The sequence below is a fragment of the Poromitra crassiceps genome (genome assembly GCF_964638095.1).
Source record: "Poromitra crassiceps genome assembly, chromosome: 2".
NCBI lineage: Eukaryota > Metazoa > Chordata > Actinopteri > Beryciformes > Melamphaidae > Poromitra > Poromitra crassiceps.
Window position 1 is genome coordinate 100,267,404 of NC_139624.1, and position 19,833 is coordinate 100,287,236.

The following is a 19,833-nucleotide window of genomic DNA, read 5'->3' on the forward strand; positions in this document are numbered from 1 at the left end:
CTTGTAAATGCACCTAAAATGATCTTGGACATTTTTAATTGGCAGGGTAGAGAAGCGTATGAAACAGGATTTCAAATCTACTAGCAACGCTAGTAGTAGCTGCGCTTGCTTGATTCCTAGGGTGGAGACTGGATAAACTACCTTTTCCCCTTAACTCACCCTTGTGCCCTAGTTGGTGGTGGTGGCGTTTCCCTACTTATACTCCCACTACTTATATAGCCTCAGCCAGGAAGTATTTATTACATCACTGATGACATCACAATTGCTTGCGTGACATCACTAATGACTTCACAATTGCTCGAGTGACATTACTGATGACAACACAATTGCTCAAGTGACATCACTGATGACATCACTTCCATCACAAATTGTGACTGACACAGACACCACTTAGCCAATTTTAGCTAAAAATGATGCTAAAACTCTCCATTGAAACCAATAGAAATGACAAATGTTTTCAGCAGCAGTGGGGTGGCCTACGCCAGTGGTTCTCAAGGTGGGGTCCAGGGACCCCCGGTGGTCCCTGAGGGGGTTCCAGCAAAAATGGGAATCATTTATTTTCACCATAAGTAACACAATGACAGAATGTAGGACTATTTTGGTCATGTCTCAAATGGGGGTCCGTGGTCTGATTTGTGTCCGTTTAGGGAACGCTATCAATTCCTTCAAAGACTGGTATGTAGTCAAATGGATTACCTGCACATCTGACTCAGCAGGAGTAACATTTGTCTCTGCACCCTCGTCCTCATCGTCCTCCTCATCCTCTCCTTCCTCTATGGGGCCGCCGCTGGGACCAGGGCTGCCTTTGTGATCTTTGTCCTTTTTCCTTTTCTTGCTACCCTTCTTCCTGCGTCCCTCAGAGGGCAGTTTGGACAGGGGCCGGTGGATGTGATGAGAGGAGTGACGGTGGTCTGGGGGGGGGGAAGATGCAGCAAGAAACTCAACACAAACATGTCATGTCATGTCCACAGAGGGCCTGAGGTAGTGATAAAAGCATGAAGGATGAATGAATGAGACACTGTAGTATGCTTACATTCAATGTCCTCCTCATGGTAGTTGCGGTGCTGGTCATCGTGGACGACGGGCGCAGGGCTGAGGATCTGCTGGAACCGCTGGACGCCCAAGGCTTTGTTCAGGTCCCCATCATCCTCCTCTTCTGCTCGTGGAGGCACCCGTAATGAAGAGGCAGCAGGAACGTCTGGCTGCAAGGGGTGAAAATAGAAAACAGAAAGAACAAGATCAGCCAATTGCTCAGGAAAGACAGATGGAAAGTGTCCTTCGGTTAACACATTTGTGAAACTTGGCAAGACTGCTCACTGATTCACTCGGTCTGTGTGAACCAAGTATGCGTGTGCCTCTCGCTTAAGCCAACACTAGAGGGAGTTCTGGTCCTGCTAATAGGCCAACATCATATGCTGGGTCCCACTCATTGCATTGCGTGTTCTTGAAATGAGCCATGAATTGGAAACAATAGCCATGTGCTTGGATCGATTCCTCTTTTTCCATGCTGTGTATGCTGTGTAACCGGGCTCATGTGGATGATAAGAGAGATGTTTTCCTGCAGCGGGGTGGCTGGGCCCTGCTGCGCCCTGCTCTGCTGGTGGGGTGTTGTGATAAGGATGGGCTTAGAGGGGTAGAGAGCAAGTGGATTCACCCTGGCTATCAGGAGGACTATCCCGCAGCCACATCAAGGCAAAGCAGATGTTGCACAGATCTCTCTGCTCCTCCCGTGGTGAACCCTTCCTGTGGCAGAGCATAGGGGACGACATGGTGCCCCGGGTCATCTGACGCCTCCTCAGACAGTTCTCAGGCCTTCCAGCATGTCAACCATATATTACGTTTTCTCCAGCGCCACAGGGAACACCAGCAAGCACATGATGACATGCAATTGCGGTTCTACCACCTGCAGCTTCCGGCTAGTTCACCGTTTTGACACAATCGGCAAAGATAAATTATGGTTTTATGCACAGCAGACAGCTAAAAAAAAAACTATATAATTTACTGTGGTCTAATTTAGCCTATATACTCAAATGGAGGGATGAAAACCCCCAAGGGGCATATGTGAACCATGATACTGCCAAGAAGTATTCAAACAGATTTCCAAAAACTGTAGAAATTTGTATCAAAGTAAGACAAAATCATAAAAAGAATTGCAACATACCATTAAATAAATTCAACTCAACACTGACTTAATCTATGGAAAACCATACAGGAACTTATGGTATGTATAGCTACAACTGGCCACTGTGCAGTGTGCACTGACATACAGAGAGAGGTCTTATGAAATATTTAGTTCATGACATCTGTAAAAGGCAAGCGTAAACTGGAACTTTAAGAATTCATCGTGGATTTACAATGCCTATGTTTTTAATTGTGTTCATCCTTAGCTAGAATGAAGGTATCAAGATTCAAACTAGCTTTGCTAAAAACTCTGATTCCCATGACCCACAAAACCATGGGCAGTTTTCCTCTGAGCTGTACATGCCACACACAGGTGAGAGGAAAAAGGCCCGCATTGAACTGTAGACCATCAGAGGCTTACAAACAGTTGAGTGAGTAAAGGAAAGATAGGTTCGCCTGTTACGTTAGGCACACATTCAATATTGACTCAAGGTTAAATTCCTCATTAAACTGATCCAATCACTTTTTCTGACAGTTCAACAAGAGACTCTAAAAAGGGCAATTAACCTACCTACCTGTACCTCTGCAGGTATTTTGCTTCCATAATGACAGGGGTTTGCTTTCATTACACATCTAAAATGGTCAAAAGTCCTTTATTCCTTATACTGAGTATACAACTTAATATGCGTGAGTTGTATTGATGTATAAATAGAATGAATTAAAGTTAGTGACCAGTTTGTCCCGCAGCAGCTACAATCAAAACATGTCAAAACCAAAGAGCGCCTTTTTCAAAACAAGCTTCACCACAAGACAATACAGAGTTTAATGAGGTACCACCAGCAGCACTGCATAGCTCTTACTCAACATTTCAATATTTAATGAGAGGTTTGCTCAGAAAACCCTGAAAACACATATCCTCTCCAAAACCCTAAAAACACATAATCCTCTCCAAAAGGGCGAACCCCCTTGGAGTGCTGCTAAACTATCTGGCAGTTTATTTTCACAGAGCTCTCATTCACATCATGGTTTCACAGTGAATCTCTAGAGGTGGGAGAGACGTGTGAGGGATTCTCAAAGAGGTGAAAGAATTTTCCACAACCAAAACCATGTGCAAAAACAAGCCCCGCGCAGAATATGGACCTGAGCTGTTGCAAAAGGTGAGCCGAGTCAAAACAAAATTGACCAAAACGATGAAATACAACTTCAACTCCACTCAACAAACGGCCCACTGATCATCAGCAAGTGGTTTTAGGGACTTACCTCGCTCATGGCAAAGTGCGCTTAATGGAATAATCACAACAAGTGTCAGTGCCCTCGACCATGACAACACTGGAGCTCTGAATCTCAACGCCTCTATTAAGAGCGGCAGGCAGGAGAAATCCCTTTCCCGTTGCTTATCAGAACCTCGTGATGTCCTAATCAGAACCCTATCTTTCAGCCGGCCACCTTCACCAGTCGGCCCATTGTGGCACGGCAGAATCAACAACACCGGCGTTCTCGCTTTGAGGGCAAATGTTGCCTGAAAGGACAAGTGGTGTTTGAACAGCCGGGGACAAAACCTCACGTTGACATTCATCTCCACATTGTAACTTTGCCACACGTAGCCTAAATATTGACCAATGTGCTTTTTTTTTTAGTCAATATATAGCTTGAAGGGCAATGTAACTGCATAGGAACGAAACGGCTTACTTTTCTTTAAAGACACATTTCCAAAAGTTAATATTGACAGACACAAAGGAAACATGTTAAGTAACCAAAAGGAATGAAGTGCGAGCATGTCGTTTTATAGGTTTTGTGTGCTCGGAAATAAAACCACTAATGGGTCATTGCTGGATGAAGGATGATTCAACATATTTGTGTTTGATCATTTCACCGGCTAACAAAAACACGGGTAAACATCAATCATGAAAGCAGTTTCATATCAAAGTTTGAGTATGAAGTGTTCTGATTTCACAAGGGTGGAAAAATTGTATGTAAAGTGAGGAGTGAGGTGAGCAGAGATCTGCATTGTCAATCAACTATCTTGTTATGTTGCGCCTGTAACAGAGGAAAGTATGGGAATCTTGGGAGCGTTACACTGGAATTAAAGTAGCCGTCATAATTCCCCAATGTGACCTTACATGTGGAACAAATATGCTGTTGACTTTAGCCATGTACGGCCTATTTGCCCACCATTCTGTGGGCTTTTGAAGCACCACTGTGCATTTAACTTGAGGAATGAACTGTTGTGAGGGCAGGAGAAATTCAATCTCTCACAGAAGATTGTGCCAAACAAAATGCACTGCCCTTCACTTCATCTATTTATAGAAGTCATTAATAGAATAGTAATAGATTAAGTATCTGGCATTAAAAAGGAAATCTTGCGAGGCAACATGCCCCCTAAAGTTTGAACCAAGTGTTTGTTCCAGGGCTGTGGTGCATGACGACGTGCCAGACATGGACACTTGACAGAGTGTGCAGGCTGTAGAGGAGATGATATGTGTGTCGTGAGGTAGGGTAGGCTCAAATCCAACACAGTCAGCACTTGCAGGGGGAAAGGGGCAGAGACAGCCTGCGGATGTTGTAGTGATCATGTAATACTGTGGCTGTCGAGTCACTGCATTCCTAGATATCTTTATGCCAGCAGACAGTCTGCACATCTCTCAATAAGATCATTATATGATTATACAAGGCATTTAAGTTGTAACCCAGTGTTGAACTTAGCCAAATGTGTAACTGCACTCTGCATTATGCAAGCATAGCTTTTCCAAATCTTCTCATTCCATCATACCTCAAGAGATTTTCCCATTGCTTATATATTAAAAACTAACACACTCAAATTCAAATGTAGACATATACTGCCAATTTAATCAAGAGCTCTACCAATCGGTTTTGAACAGCTCCACCATTTTCTGTTGTTAACCCATTCATGTCTGCGGTGGAGATTTAACATTTCCATTGCAGCAATAGCTATACCGAGCACAAATCCATTGGAATTTTTAAAATGGATCAAAATATGAGGCCACAGCACATGTTTTTCTTTATCTGTAGTTTTTTGTGTGAAAATGGCTCAAATCAGAGAGCACTTGTGACTAATGACAAAAAATAGTCTGACGACCATATCGTCACAGCATTTAGGGAGTTATCATTGGTTAGTTTAAATGTCAGTCATGAACAGCTGATGAGGTCACATCATTCAGGCACGTTATTCAGGAGCGGTCATTGGGCAGAGTAAATTGGCTACACGTTCACGCACGTTAAGAGGGTCTGGGCTGTGATTAGTTGAGACCTTGCTAAGAGGGCGGCCTTTACCGAGCTGTCAATCATCATTCCCCTGGGACGCAGTAGTGCTGGAGATGATTGAGTACAGAGAGAGACACGGAGGAGAACTATGGAGAATGGGAGTGGGGAAGCTCCGTGAAAGCACATTGAGGAAATGTTGGTCACTGTGGATTAATTTGCCATGCGGACTCTGATGGAGCTGTAGTCATCAATGCTAACTCCAGCCCAAACCAATATATATTTCACAGTTTGCGGTGATAGATTTGAGTGTGTCAATGTACCCCTAGACTAGACGGCGGCAAATTAATATGATAATAATAGATCAGATATCCACATTCAAAGCCGCGCCGTAACAGTATGATACAGAAATGGCTGTATCTCAAAAACTAGTTATATCAAATGTTTGGTACCATAAGATTAAAAACACTTTCATTTCAATATGTCAGTGATTCATTGTAAATCTGATATTTAGCATGTCAAATGAATGTTAAAAACTTACTTTTGTGATTTTTCGCATTTCCCCCCCCCAAAAAAATCAACTTTGAAAACCAATTAAGGCATGGTAAATAAATATGCGAAATCAACAAGACTATGCAAGCCTAGTAAAGCCGGATGCAGGCTGCTGCCGCTGCAACACCCGGGATGGGAGGGCAAAGAAACGACCTCAGGGGCTTACTGACTGACTGACTGACTGACTGACTGACTGACTCTGACTGAGGGTTCAAGGTTCAAGGTTCAAGGTTTTTATTGTCACATACAGCATCACAGTTGTAATGAGCAGTGACATTAGGGCCGCAGCCACTCCAAGACTGTGCACATGTAGAGACAGACAAGACAACAGTACAGTCAAATTAGTTCAAAACATAGTGCAGTCAAATAGAGTAAGAACCAAATGCTAAGTTAAAAAGTTAAAAATATAAAAATTTAAATTAGGTAAAATTAGGTAAAAGCTAAGAGTTCACCAGTAATAAGCAGCAATAATAATTATAGTGCAATACAATATAGTGCTATAGATTAATGTAAAGTGCATAGATCTAACTATATATATCATTATTACCACTATTATTATAATAGATATATATATATATACCGTATATATATATAATCTATTTGTAGTTGTCGAGGGCCCTAATGGCCTGAGGGAAGAAGCTATTCTTCTGACTGACTGACTGACTCTGACTCACTGACTGACTGACTGACTCCCCATTGTTGAAACGTTCCTGTGTTGAGCAGCAGCGGCAGCAGACCGAGTCCGTCTTAACTGGACTTGTCTAGTCTGCCGCTGCTGCTCAATGCTCATACATGCATGTTTCAACAATGGGGAGTCAGATGACGTTATGACTCATTAGCGGAGGACTTCCTACTCAGAAGTGAGTCTGCTGAGGAGGGGAGATTCTGCAGTGATACATACTTCAGGAAGTATGGAGGAGGTGTGTGTGGACGGATGGCACCGGGCACACTGATCCTTACAGTTTCACACGTAACGTCTGATGGCTCACCTCCAGACGGGGAGTGTCCCGCTGTCTGTCACTGGTACACTCATATACTGTAACTCATTACTGCCATATCAGGATGGGCAAGTGGTCTAAGGTGCTGCATTTAGGTTGCCTTCACCTCTGGCGGGCCTTGGTTCAAATCCAATGTCTGACAACAAATGTGTTCTTGTGGCTGACCCTGACTTCCCTGTGACCCTCCCTACCTCCCTGTGGAAGGGGACAAAGGAAAAGTGCATGTCCCCACAAGGATCCATAAAGCATCATTACAAAGTGAATGTCCCCACAAGGATCCATAAAGCATCATTACAAAGTGAATGTCCCCACAAGGATCCATAAAGCATCATTACAAAGTGAATGTCCCCACAAGGATCCATAAAGCATCATTACAAAGTGAATGTCCCCACAAGGATCCATAAAGCATCATTACAAAGTGAATGTCCCCACAAGGATCCATAAAGCATCATTACAAAGTGAATGTCCCCACAAGGATGGATAAAGCATCATTACAAAGTTAATGTCCCCACAAGGATGGATAAAGCATCATTACAAAGTTAATGTCCCCACAAGGATGGATAAAGCATCATTACAAAGTGGAACATTGTGGCTGGCAGCAGGACTCTGCCACAGTAAATCAATGATGGCTGCCGCCAGTAGAAGCAGCTGCTATTTATTCCCCTGACAAGAAATCTTGCATACATTAAAGGGATGACTATCAGTAATTAGTGACACATTAAGACAACATTAAGAAGTAATTATTACCTTGGATTGCCGATGACTGAGACAAGCCAACAGGCTGCTGACGAAGTAGCAAGAAAATATGCATCAGAAACGCACTAGAACTTGGCTGAACATTAACCAGTTGCAGTTCACATTGTGCTTAAATGTACCCCGAAGATGGGGCGTCACGGTGGCTTACCTGGTAGCACGTGTACCACAAAGGCATAGACCTTCGCGCAGCCGACCCGGGTTCAAATCCAACCCGTGGACCCTTGCCGCATGTCATCCCCCCCCCCCTCTCTCTCTCCCCACCTTCCCTGTCTGCCTACACTGTCCTATCCAATAAAGGCAAAAATGCCCCAAAAATAATGTAAAAATAATGTAAAAAAAAAAAAAAAAAGCACAGCGAATATCCAAATTCAGGTTCTACAGGACTATAAAGTCTGTACTTGCACTACTGAAGATTATGGGTGGTACAGTAACTAGAAATATGGACAAGACTAAATATCACAGACGCAGCCAAATGGAGAATGACCAAATGCTTTGTGAGATCAAAAGCATGGGAGTCTTGCAATATGGTGAGTCCTTTGCGTTCCAACTGTACAAACTCACCTCCGATGCGTACAGATACTCCATTCAATTCCACACAGGTGTTTCACTGCAGCCTCAGATATGGAGAGATCGCCCTATTTGCCCTTATAATGTGAAAGGTTCAACTATGAACGAGTCACGCCGAGTACGACCTCTTTCCCCTTTCAGTTGTCCCGTGTCATGTGACCAGGGCAACTCTTTATGTAGGAAGACGACATCACACAGTTTCACAATGTTGGCTCGTCAATATCCAAACAGGATTAACTGAACTCTCCTTAACGGCACACACACACCTACACACACACACATTGTTAAAGAGATAATAATTAACTTTGGGGAGCGAGAGCTAAGGGAACAACCAATAACCGTGAAGGCACTGTCATATAGCAAACACGTTTATCTTTCCTTCTTCTTGATCACCAACCTGTCTGTTTAGGTTGGTTTTAAAGTCTCAATAGAAGATGATCACATTATCACAGCTAACGGTCTTAGTAGACATACATAAATAACTGGAAGGACGTACTGATTCCCCATATGGCCAAGAAAATGTTAGAGTTCAAGGTGGTCAGTGTGAGATATTATGTAGAGGGACCTGGTAATCTGGTAGTCATATCCTGTTTCAGAACTGTGTTTTTGTAACCTTTACAACTACGGATAACACATCAGTTATTTTGCTTTAGCTTTAAATTTGGGTTGATTATGTTTCAATCATGAGAGACTCGTAGGAAGTTTTAACAAGCTTTATTGAACAAATAGCCAGTTTAAGTGTGGCGTATGGCTCCATGATATGATGACGCTCCTCTTGAGATGAGAGAGGGGGGGGCGTCAGTGACGTATAGGATAGATAATCCCCCAAAAGAATTGAAAGTTAGAACGGGATAATATACCGTAAGGGGGGTCATGAAGCTCGCCGGGGGTATGCAAATTGTCAGGATGCGAGTTGACAGGGGTTTATGCAAATACCGGGATAATGGGTTGTGCAAATTGTCAGGACATGGGCTGACTTGACAAGACGTGCGCTGACTGAGGTTTAAGCAGAATGCAGGGATACTGGGTCATGAAAATTGTCAGGAAGTGGGGTGACTGAGGTTTAAGCAAAATGCAGGGATAATGGGTTGAGCAAATTGTCAGGACATGGGCTGACTTGACAAGACGTGCGCTGACTGAGGTTTAAGCAGAATGCAGGGATACTGGGTCATGAAAATTGTCAGGAAGTGGGGTGACTGAGGTTTAAGCAAAATGCAGGGATAATGGGTTGAGCAAATTGTCAGGACATGGGCTGACTTGACAAGACGTGCGCTGACTGAGGTTTAAGCAGAATTCAGGGATACTGGGTCATGAAAATTGTCAGGACGTGGGGTGACTGAGGTTTAAGCAAAATGCAGGGATAATGGGTTGAGCAAATTGTCAGGACATGGGCTGACTTGTCAGGACGTGGGCTGATTGAGGTTTATGCAAATGCCGGAATGATGGGTTATGCAGATTGTCAGGACATGGGCTGACTTGTCAGGATGTGGGCTGACTGAAGTTTAAGCAGGATGCAGGGATAATGGGTTGAGCAAGTTGTCAGGACGTGGGCTGACTGAGGTTTAAGCACAATGCAGGGATAATGGGTTTAGCAAATTGTCAGTTCGGGGGCTGACTTGTCAGGACATGGGCTGACTGATGTTTAAGCAGAATGCAGGGATAATGGATTGAATTGTGCAAATTGTCAGGACGTGGGCTGACTGAGGTTAAGCAATGGCAAGGACGCTTATGGGGTTATATGCAAATTGCCCGGGCATGGGCACCAAACGGGGATTGGGAGAGAAGACCACCACCAACGAAATGCATTAATACTTCTACCAATCATGGAAGGAGGCATCTTTGGGCTGATAATATAGCAGCTTGCTCTGGATGGATGTAGGACGCATAGGCTGATGAAGACAGCAGCCCAGTTGTTGAAGGGAGGACCCCCCCAAAAGAAAAAAGGTCAGCGATGACCTGCATTTTTAAGGTCAGCAATGACCAAGGTCGCAACAACCTGCATGAGCATAGCCAGCAAAGATGTATTTAACCTTTAGCATTATCATTATATTATTATAGCATGAAAATGTCTAAAAACGCGTAGACATAATATGTTATATTCTTTAGTTATGCACTTACTTTATCCCAAATTGTATGAGGCAAAGATTGGCTTGATATTTTTCTCATAGTTTTCCTATCTATCTGTTCTATTCCTAATAGATGCACATTCTGATTTGTGCATTTTGACATTTGGAATATTAAAGGTGGGCTGACCATAATAAGTATGTTTTCCCCTTGGATTTGACTTTAAGTTTCGTGTTGTATGTCTATTATGGGCCTTTTTCATCTGTTTTGACAGTCGTGTACTGTCAGTTTGGGAGAGTTGCACCCGCACCCTCGGCTGAGCTGTTGTACGGTGGATTCAGTTCAGTTGAGGCAGAGACTGGCAAAGACAGATTATGTGCATTTTGGATTAACATTTCATCGTGTGGTGAGTACACGAAGCACAACATGTATTTTGGCGTTGTGAGATGTGTGTTTTGGCAGATTTTTAATAGCTGTACCATTAGCCTCCATTCTGTGGCGATAATTACTTACTTCACGACTGTAGCTCACTGTAAACTGAGCGGACAGTGCCGGTAAGGCATGGTGTATCTTGGTTATGTTGGGGGGGGGGGGGGGGTGTGGCAAATGAGCTAAACTTCCAAAAAAGTGGTGTATCCCTTTAACAGCATTTTGCATTGTATACCTCTCATCCTGATGGATAGGTAGATTAGTGGCATGTATCCACATATCCTCGTGAATACCCTGGGTTGTGTGGTGCAATGGGTGGGGTTAGATTTCAGACGTGAGCAGCCTTCTGCCTGTTGGTTGTTTATGTCCAGCGAGTGTCCTCCATGCAGGCAGACCCAGGAGTTATCTGCATGGTCACATGATTGTGCAACATTGGATAGGAAGCAGCTGACTGAACACTGACAAAAATGCAAAGCTGGGGGAAAAATAGGCATTTCCTGGATTGGAAGTACAGTGGGTTGAACCGAGTATAGCACTGCCTAAGCGCTGCCATCTGAAAGTGATGGGCATGTCTGAAGGTTGGTTCTGAGAGTTAAGGTATGTGAACAAAGCACATGTACTCTTTCAATCATTAATTATCAATGGAACTGGAAGCTCATGAGAAGTCTATTCAAGCAGCCACGACGTATTGATGTCATTAAAAGAAAGATTGGTCCCAAGACACTTAAAAAACAGCTATTTCTATGTCAGTAGGCTGAACAGACCATAATGCCTTCTTCAGTGTCTTTTGTGCAATTTGAATGACCCGGGTAAGGCACACCACAGCATTGTTCTATCTCTCCACTTTCACTTTCTCTCAACTGGAAATTCTCTCACTCTCTTGCTCTTATTATGCTATCGATGTCGCCATCAACACCCACAAGACGAGTATAGCACAGAATATATATAGCACAGAAAACACCTTGTTGCTCTGGGGGCTGTTGAAGGTCATTCTGGAAACTGTAGGAAATCACCAAGTAAAGTAGACGTAGAGGAGGCAGGTTGAGGGAAAGTGGGTGCACCATAAAAGTCAATTACAAGCCTTCCTCACCAAATAACTTGTGGAATGCATTGGCCTCACAGATTGATGATATCTAAGCAAGAGTATTTCTCCCTCCATCCAGTGATCTTAAGTTTCAGTGACTGGCCTCTACCTCTCCTCTGCGTCTCAACAGATCATCTTGTTGACCCGGGTTCAGTTCAGCAGCTAGCCTCTGGGCTTTGCCGCTCCTGTTTAATATCATTGTGATCCCACCAACAACTGTGCAATGATGTTTTCCAGAACACCATGGCCATGTGTGTGCTCAACGTTAGTTTAGCATAGCCACCACTGGCAAGAAAAGGGGAAGGAAACCGTTACAATTGTGTAACCTTTGACATCCTCCTGTACCCCAATATTGAGGGCATTTCAGCAGCAATAGCGCTCTGTGCAGATCTAAACTGGTGCTTGGGGGAGAGACTACATGTTGGATTTTCAGATCCTAAGGTATGGAGTCTGGCTTTAGTCACTACATTTGTACACACAGGTCTGGAGGGAACAGCACCATCCAAAATATACCCTCTGATGCCAAGGAGGATGCTGATGCAGCATAAACCCACCATACAGTGTATGTTTTACTTCTGCAATTCAAATGAATTTGCTGCTGAACAGCTGCAATCTTGTGAATAAAGTTGCCATTACACTACTAATCGTAAACATCAAATCCTACTGAATAGCATTGCTCCTTGTTTGTCAACACGGTCACCATGTTTACCTCACGTGTTTTATCATGTGGTTGACACTGGAGGCTGACCTCACTGGGAAGAAGCCTCGGGCCCTTTCTGTGTGTGCGGGTGGACTTACGCTGTCAATAACTGATGCCACAGCGTCTGAGATCTGGTCGGGAGCGCCGGGTTTGCTCATGTCTCTGCAGTGGAGTCGCTGCTAGAGAGGCTCTGGGAAGCTGGTCTGGAACTGTGTGGCTTTAGCCCTTCTCTTTCTCACTGGGACTCAGACAGCTTTTGGGCAGCATAACCTGGAGACACACAGAGGTTAAGAGAGGTCATAACCTGGAGACACACAGAGGTTAAGAGAGGTCATAACCTGGAGACACAGAGGTTAAGAGGTCATAACCTGGAGACACAGAGGTTAAGAGGTCATAACCTGGAGACACAGAGGTTAAGAGGTCATAACCTGGAGACACAGAGGTTAAGAGGTCATAACCTGGAGACACACAGAGGTTAAGAGAGGTCATAACCTGGAGACACAGAGGTTAAGAGGTCATAACCTGGAGACACACAGAGGTTAAGAGAGATCATAACCTGGATACACACAGAGGTTAAGAGGTCATAACCTGGAGACATAGAGGTTAAGAGGTCATAACCTGGAGACACAGAGGTTAAGAGGTCATAACCTGGAGACACAGAGGTTAAGAGGTCATAACCTGGAGACAAAGAGGTTAAGAGGTCATAACCTGGAGACACAGAGGTTAAGAGGTCATAACCTGGAGACACAGAGGTTAAGAGGTCATAACCTGGAGACACAGAGGTTAAGAGGTCATAACCTGGAGACACACAGAGGTTAAGAGAGGTCATAACCTGGAGACACAGAGGTTAAGAGGTCATAACCTGGAGACACACAGAGGTTAAGAGAGATCATAACCTGGATACACACAGAGGTTAAGAGAGGTCATAACCTGGAGACACAGAGGTTAAGAGAGGTCATAACCTGGAGACACACAGAGGCTAAGAGGTCATAACCTGGAGACACACAGAAGTTAAGAGGTCATAACCTGGAGACACACAGAAGTTAAGAGGTCATAACCTGGAGACACAGAGGTTAAGAGGTCATAACCTGGAGACACACAGAAGTTAAGAGGTCATAACCTGGAGACACACAGAGGCTAAGAGGTCATAACCTGGAGACACACAGAAGTTAAGAGGTCATAACCTGGAGACACACAGAAGTTAAGAGGTCATAACCTGGAGACACAGAGGTTAAGAGGTCATAACCTGGAGACACACAGAAGTTAAGAGGTCATAACCTGGAGACACACAGAGGCTAAGAGGTCATAACCTGGAGACACAGAGGTTAAGAGGTCATAACCTGGAGAGACACACAGAGGTTAAGAGGTCATAACCTGGAGACACACAGAGGTTAAGAGAGGTCATAACCTGGCGACACAGAGGTTAAGAGGTCATAACCTGGAGACACACAGAGGTTAAGAGTAGGGATGGGCATTTCTAGCAAAAACACTATTCGAAATTCGCTGGCCAAAGTCGACTTTTAATCGAAATTCGAGAAAAAAAAAAAAAAAAAAAAAAAAAAATTGTGAGTGAAATGTTGCATTGTCTCCCCTGATTCTAATTCTAAGGCTTTATTAATTAATAGAAAAAGCTTCTGCTGTGGATTTTTAGCTCAAACAAGCATTGCACCACTGAAGTAAAGAACATGTTAAATGACATTGACATTTTCGAAAATAAAAAACAGTTTTGACAATCATGAGTGGTTCATTAAATATTTAGTAGGCTCAGGTCTGAGTGCCAAAGGGGTGCCAAAGTCACCCCCTCTCCCTCTTCATGGGATTTCATCCGCCATTCATTTTTCCATAAACCTTGCTTAAAATTCTTATAAAAATTGTTTTACTTGCTCAAACCAAGCAATTCGACTATACCTAGAATCAGGGGAGACAATGCAACATTTCACTCACAAAAAAAAATAAAAAAAAATCGAATCTCGACTTTCAATAATAAAAGTCGACCTTGATAATAACAACGATTATTCGAAAATTCGAAATTCGATGCCCATCCCTAGTTAAGAGGTCATAACCTGGAGACACAGAGGTTAAGAGGTCATAACCTGGAGACACAGAGGTTAAGAGGTCATAACCTGGAGACACAGAGGTTAAGAGAGGTCATAACCTGGAGACACACAGAGGTTAAGAGAGGTCATAACCTGGAAACACAGAGGTTAAGAGGCCATAACCTGGAGACACACAGAGGTTAAGAGAGGTCATAACCTGGAGACACAGAGGTTAAGAGGTCATAACCTGGAGACACAGAGGTTAAGAGGTCATAACCTGGAGACACACAGAGGTTAAGAGAGGTCATAACCTGGAGACACAGAGGTTAAGAGGTCATAACCTGGAGACAAAGAGGTTAAGAGGTCATAACCTGGAGACACAGAGGTTAAGAGGTCATAACATGGAGACACAGAGGTTAAGAGGTCATAACATGGAGACACACAGAGGTTAAGAGGTCATAACCTGGAGACACACAGAGGTTAAGAGGTCATAACCTGGAGACACAGAGGTTAAGAGAGGTCATAACCTGGAGACACAGAGGTTAAGAGGTCATAACCTGGAGACACAGAGGTTAAGAGGTCATAACCTGGAGACACACAGAGGTTAAGAGGTCATAACCTGGAGACACAGAGGTTAAGAGAGGTCATAACCTGGAGACACACAGAGGTTAAGAGGTCATAACCTGGAGACACAGAGGTTAAGAGGTCATAACCTGGAGACACACAGAGGTTAAGAGGTCATAACCTGGAGACACAGAGGTTAAGAGGTCATAACCTGGAGACACAGAGGTTAAGAGGTCATAACCTGGAGACACAGAGGTTAAGAGGTCATAACCTGGAGACAGAGGTTAAGAGGTCATAACCTGGAGACACAGAGGTTAAGAGGTCATAACCTGGAGACAGAGTTTAAGAGGTCATAACCTGGAGACACACAGAGGTTAAGAGGTCATAACCTGGAGACACAGAGGTTAAGAGGTCATAACCTGGAGACACACAGAGGTTAAGAGGTCATAACCTGGAGACATACAGAGGTTAAGAGAGGTCATAACCTGGAGACACAGAGGTTAAGAGGTCATAACCTGGAGACACACAGAGGTTAAGAGGTCATAACCTGGAGACACAGAGGTTAAGAGAGGTCATAACCTGGAGACACACAGAGGTTAAGAGGTCATAACCTGGAGACACAGAGGTTAAGAGGTCATAACCTGGAGACACACAGAGGTTAAGAGGTCATAACCTGGAGACACAGAGGTTAAGAGGTCATAACCTGGAGACACAGAGGTTAAGAGGTCATAACCTGGAGACACAGAGGTTAAGAGGTCATAACCTGGAGACACACAGAGGTTAAGAGGTCATAACCTGGAGACAAAGAGGTTAAGAGAGGTCATAACCTGGAGACACAGAGGTTAAGAGGTCATAACCTGGAGACACAGAGGTTAAGAGGTCATAACCTGGAGACACACAGAGGTTAAGAGAGATCATAACATGGAGACACACAGAGGTTAAGAGGTCATAACCTGGAGACAAAGAGGTTAAGAGGTCATAACCTGGAGACACAGAGGTTAAGAGGTTATAACCTGGAGACAAAGAGGTTAAGAGGTCATAACCTGGAGACAGAGGTCATAACCTGGAGACATACAGAGGTTAAGAGAGGTCATAACCTGGAGACACACAGAGGTTAAGAGGTCATAACCTGGATACACACAGAGGTTAAGAGAGGTCATAACCTGGAGACATAGAGGTTAAGAGAGGTCATAACCTGGAGACATACAGAGGTTAAGAGAGGTCATAACCTGGAGACACAGAGGTTAAGAGAGGTCATAACCTGGAGACATACAGAGGTTAAGAGGTCAGTTGACATGAAGCTGGAGCTTTAAAACATTATGCGTATGCTGCACTAAAATGTCGTCTAATATCTGTATCAGTCAGTAATGAATACTATGTGTAGCCTAAATAAGGGGTTCCAAACGCTAGGCTTTCATGTAAACATCTCCCAAATAGATGCACATTAGACCCTGGAACCCCCTCAATGACGGCTAAGGGTCCCCCCGGGCACACTTTGGGAACAAACAAAAAGCCTAAGTGAAATATCATTTTTCATTCTTTTTCAAGTGGAAAACGACTTAAACATGACTTGTGGATCATACAATGGCCACAGCACTTCACGCCGACAAGCCTTTCTAAACAATGACAAGCCGTCTCTATTCATGTCTGCAACCCTCGGCTTCCAGGCCCTAAAGCACTTCCTCACCGCCATTCAAGGTCATTAGCCACCACAGTCTGATAAGACCCAGATAACACAGTGCTACTGTGGAGAGGAACCTTAAGATAAGTGGTGGCACGTGCCTCCGCTACACTCCACCTCTATATACGACTGTAATACGACATAACCACAGGAATCCACAGGTAATCCTTATGCAGACAGCCAGTGAACAGGAGGGTCACAATCACACACAGCCAGTGAACAGGAGGAGGGTCACAATCACACACAGCCAGTGAACAGGAGGGTCACAATCACACACAGCCAGTGAACAGGAGGGTCACAATCACACACAGCCAGTGAACAGGAGGAGGGTCACAATCACACACAGCCAGTGAACAGGAGGGTCACAATCACACACAGCCAGTGAACAGGAGGGTCACAATCACACACAGCCAGTGAACAGGAGGGTCACAATCACACACAGCCAGTGAACAGGAGGAGGGTCACAATCACACACAGCCAGTGAACAGGAGGAGGGTCACAATCACACACAGCCAGTGAACAGGAGGAGGGTCACAATCACACACAGCCAGTGAACAGGAGGAGGGTCACAATCACTTATCACACACAGCCAGTGAACAGGAGGAGGGTCACAATCACACACAGCCAGTGAACAGGAGGAGGGTCACAATCACACACAGCCAGTGAACAGGAGGAGGGTCACAATCACACACAGCCAGTGAACAGGAGGAGGGTCACAATCACTTATCACACACAGCCAGTGAACAGGAGGAGGGTCACAATCACACACAGCCAGTGAACAGGAGGAGGGTCACAATCACACACAGCCAGTGAACAGGAGGAGGGTCACAATCACTTATCACACACAGCCAGTGAACAGGAGGAGGGTCACAATCACTTATCACACACAGCCAGTGAACAGGAGGAGGGTCACAATCACACACAGCCAGTGAACAGGAGGAGGGTCACAATCACACACAGCCAGTGAACAGGAGGAGGGTCACAATCACTTATCACACACAGCCAGTGAACAGGAGGAGGGTCACAATCACACACAGCCAGTGAACAGGAGGAGGGTCACAATCACTTATCACACACAGCCAGTGAACAGGAGGAGGGTCACAATCACACACAGCCAGTGAACAGGAGGAGGGTCACAATCACACACAGCCATCAGGGCTTTGGAGGGCAGCACAGACCGTTAATGAAGATGAAGAGGACAATAAAGTACAAATTAAAGTCTGGGAGAGACAGCAGACGCCCCCACTGGACCTGGGAGAGAAGTGGTATGTACAAATAGCATTTACATCAAAACGATAGGCCTAGATTTAAGAGTTTTATTATTCAGCCACAAAGATCAATGAATCCAGGAATTAATATAAGCATAATGAATTAGTAGTCAAACATGACAACAAGGAAAGGAGGGTGTATTGCTGCAAGTGGAAGTGGAAGTGGCTGCATTACAATCTCTTTGATATACTACAAGACTTTTAGGTGGGTTTCAATTGACTGGAATCCTGGCGCCAATGACTCACTGGCAGCCCAGAGAACAGAACAGCAGTCCTCTAAGAGCAAAGGACGCCCCCTCTTGGTCTTTTATGACTCCATTCCTTCTCAGTGTCACCAATAGAAATCAAGTTCTACCAAAGGCAGCGGTTATCAAAGTCACGACAAGCCTCCTTGATGCCAAAGTACAATCGTATCAATGACCTTGTTTACAAGGAGGGATATCTACGTGTAGTTAAAGCACAATCAACTACAGCATAGATTGCACGCCACGCGGTGGTATTCCATTGTGGGCCGGACAGTGTGAACTTGTATTGCATGCTGATTGAACAGAGACGTAACCTGCCAAAGAGACGTGAATTCGAGACACTGAGCAGAGTACATTTACTGCTCTTTATTTGCACTTAACATTGGGGCAGCTTGCCACAATATCAGCACTGACCCCCCCCCCCCCCCCCACACACACACACACACACACACAGACAACTAACACCGCCACAATTATTTGTCCCACTCTTTAAAGGAGGACTTACCCCCTAGATATGTATTAGAACAGTGATTTAAATAAAAAATATACCTATATACCTATGGAAAAAACCAAGAAATGACATATACTCTTGTCTATACTAGACTCTTTGGCTGTGTTAAGTCAAGATTTTTTTTCGGAAATCGACGCCATTACAGTTTGCCTACTGCCTCAAAAATAATTTATTTGAGAGGGGCGATATCTTTATAAATATCAACAATTAGCCAACGCTGGTGGCCTGTATGGAAACAGAAAATCCTGAAATGGTTGATAGTTATATCAATTTGGCCATTCAGTGGCGAACTAGAAATTTAATTATTTTTGTCCCATTTTGTCCCATGTGTGTGTGCGTGGCTTGCATGTGGCTTGTCTAAACTTACGTTAAGAGCCTCGCTGCTCGCAGCACACAGCACACAGTGAGGACAAACCTCTCGCTCTGGGGTAACACAATGCGAGATTTCTCCACGTAATTCCCTCGTCTAACTAGAGATAAACCGCGCAATGAAATCCGTTTTTAATTTGCGTTTTGGGGCTTTTCGTGATTTACAGCATGACAGCAGCATTTTTCCTCTCAGGGTGCAGGAGAGGCAGCGCAGAGCTCTTCTCCTCTTCAAAGCCCCCGCCTCTCACTGCCCGCGCGTCCCCGCTGCCTGAGCACACAGCAGCTCGTGCTCGCACACAGCGAGTCAACCCCCCCCCCCCCCCCCCCCCAGTCCCCAGTCGCTCTACTCTGCTGACATTTCCTCTCCCGTTTGACTGGCCGAGAGACAGTGCTTCCAAGTCGGACTGATAGCCGCGGAAATGTCAGACTGTGCTCTCTCTGCTCTGGCCGAGTCCGAGAGAGCCCAGCTCTGCTGCGCGCGCCCGCGGAGCTTGGAGCTAGTGCATGAGGTTTACAGTACGACTCTCTCCCGCTCGCTCCCGCCTGCCTGCCTGGGCTGGAGACAGCTGCTTCCAACTCGGACTGATAATATATACATCATCATTCGAGCTTATCCAGGTAAGATATTAATAAAGTAGTGACACATTCAGCGGGAAACTAACTATAATT

General features: G+C 44.6%; 1 protein-coding gene across 1 annotated transcript in view; it reads right to left on the minus strand.

Moving 5' to 3' along the window:
• slc4a2b (solute carrier family 4 member 2b) overlaps window positions 1-19,833 on the minus strand; it is a 61,928-nt gene that overhangs the window by 19,258 nt on the left and 22,837 nt on the right. The window contains exons 3-5 of the mRNA XM_083654787.1: window positions 12,589-12,760; window positions 1,034-1,202; window positions 697-911 (exon numbers count right to left, since the gene is read on the minus strand). Of these exons, the coding sequence (XP_083510913.1) occupies window positions 697-911; window positions 1,034-1,202; window positions 12,589-12,648 (444 nt within the window). The 5' untranslated portion in view covers window positions 12,649-12,760. The remainder of the gene's footprint in view (window positions 1-696; window positions 912-1,033; window positions 1,203-12,588; window positions 12,761-19,833) is intronic.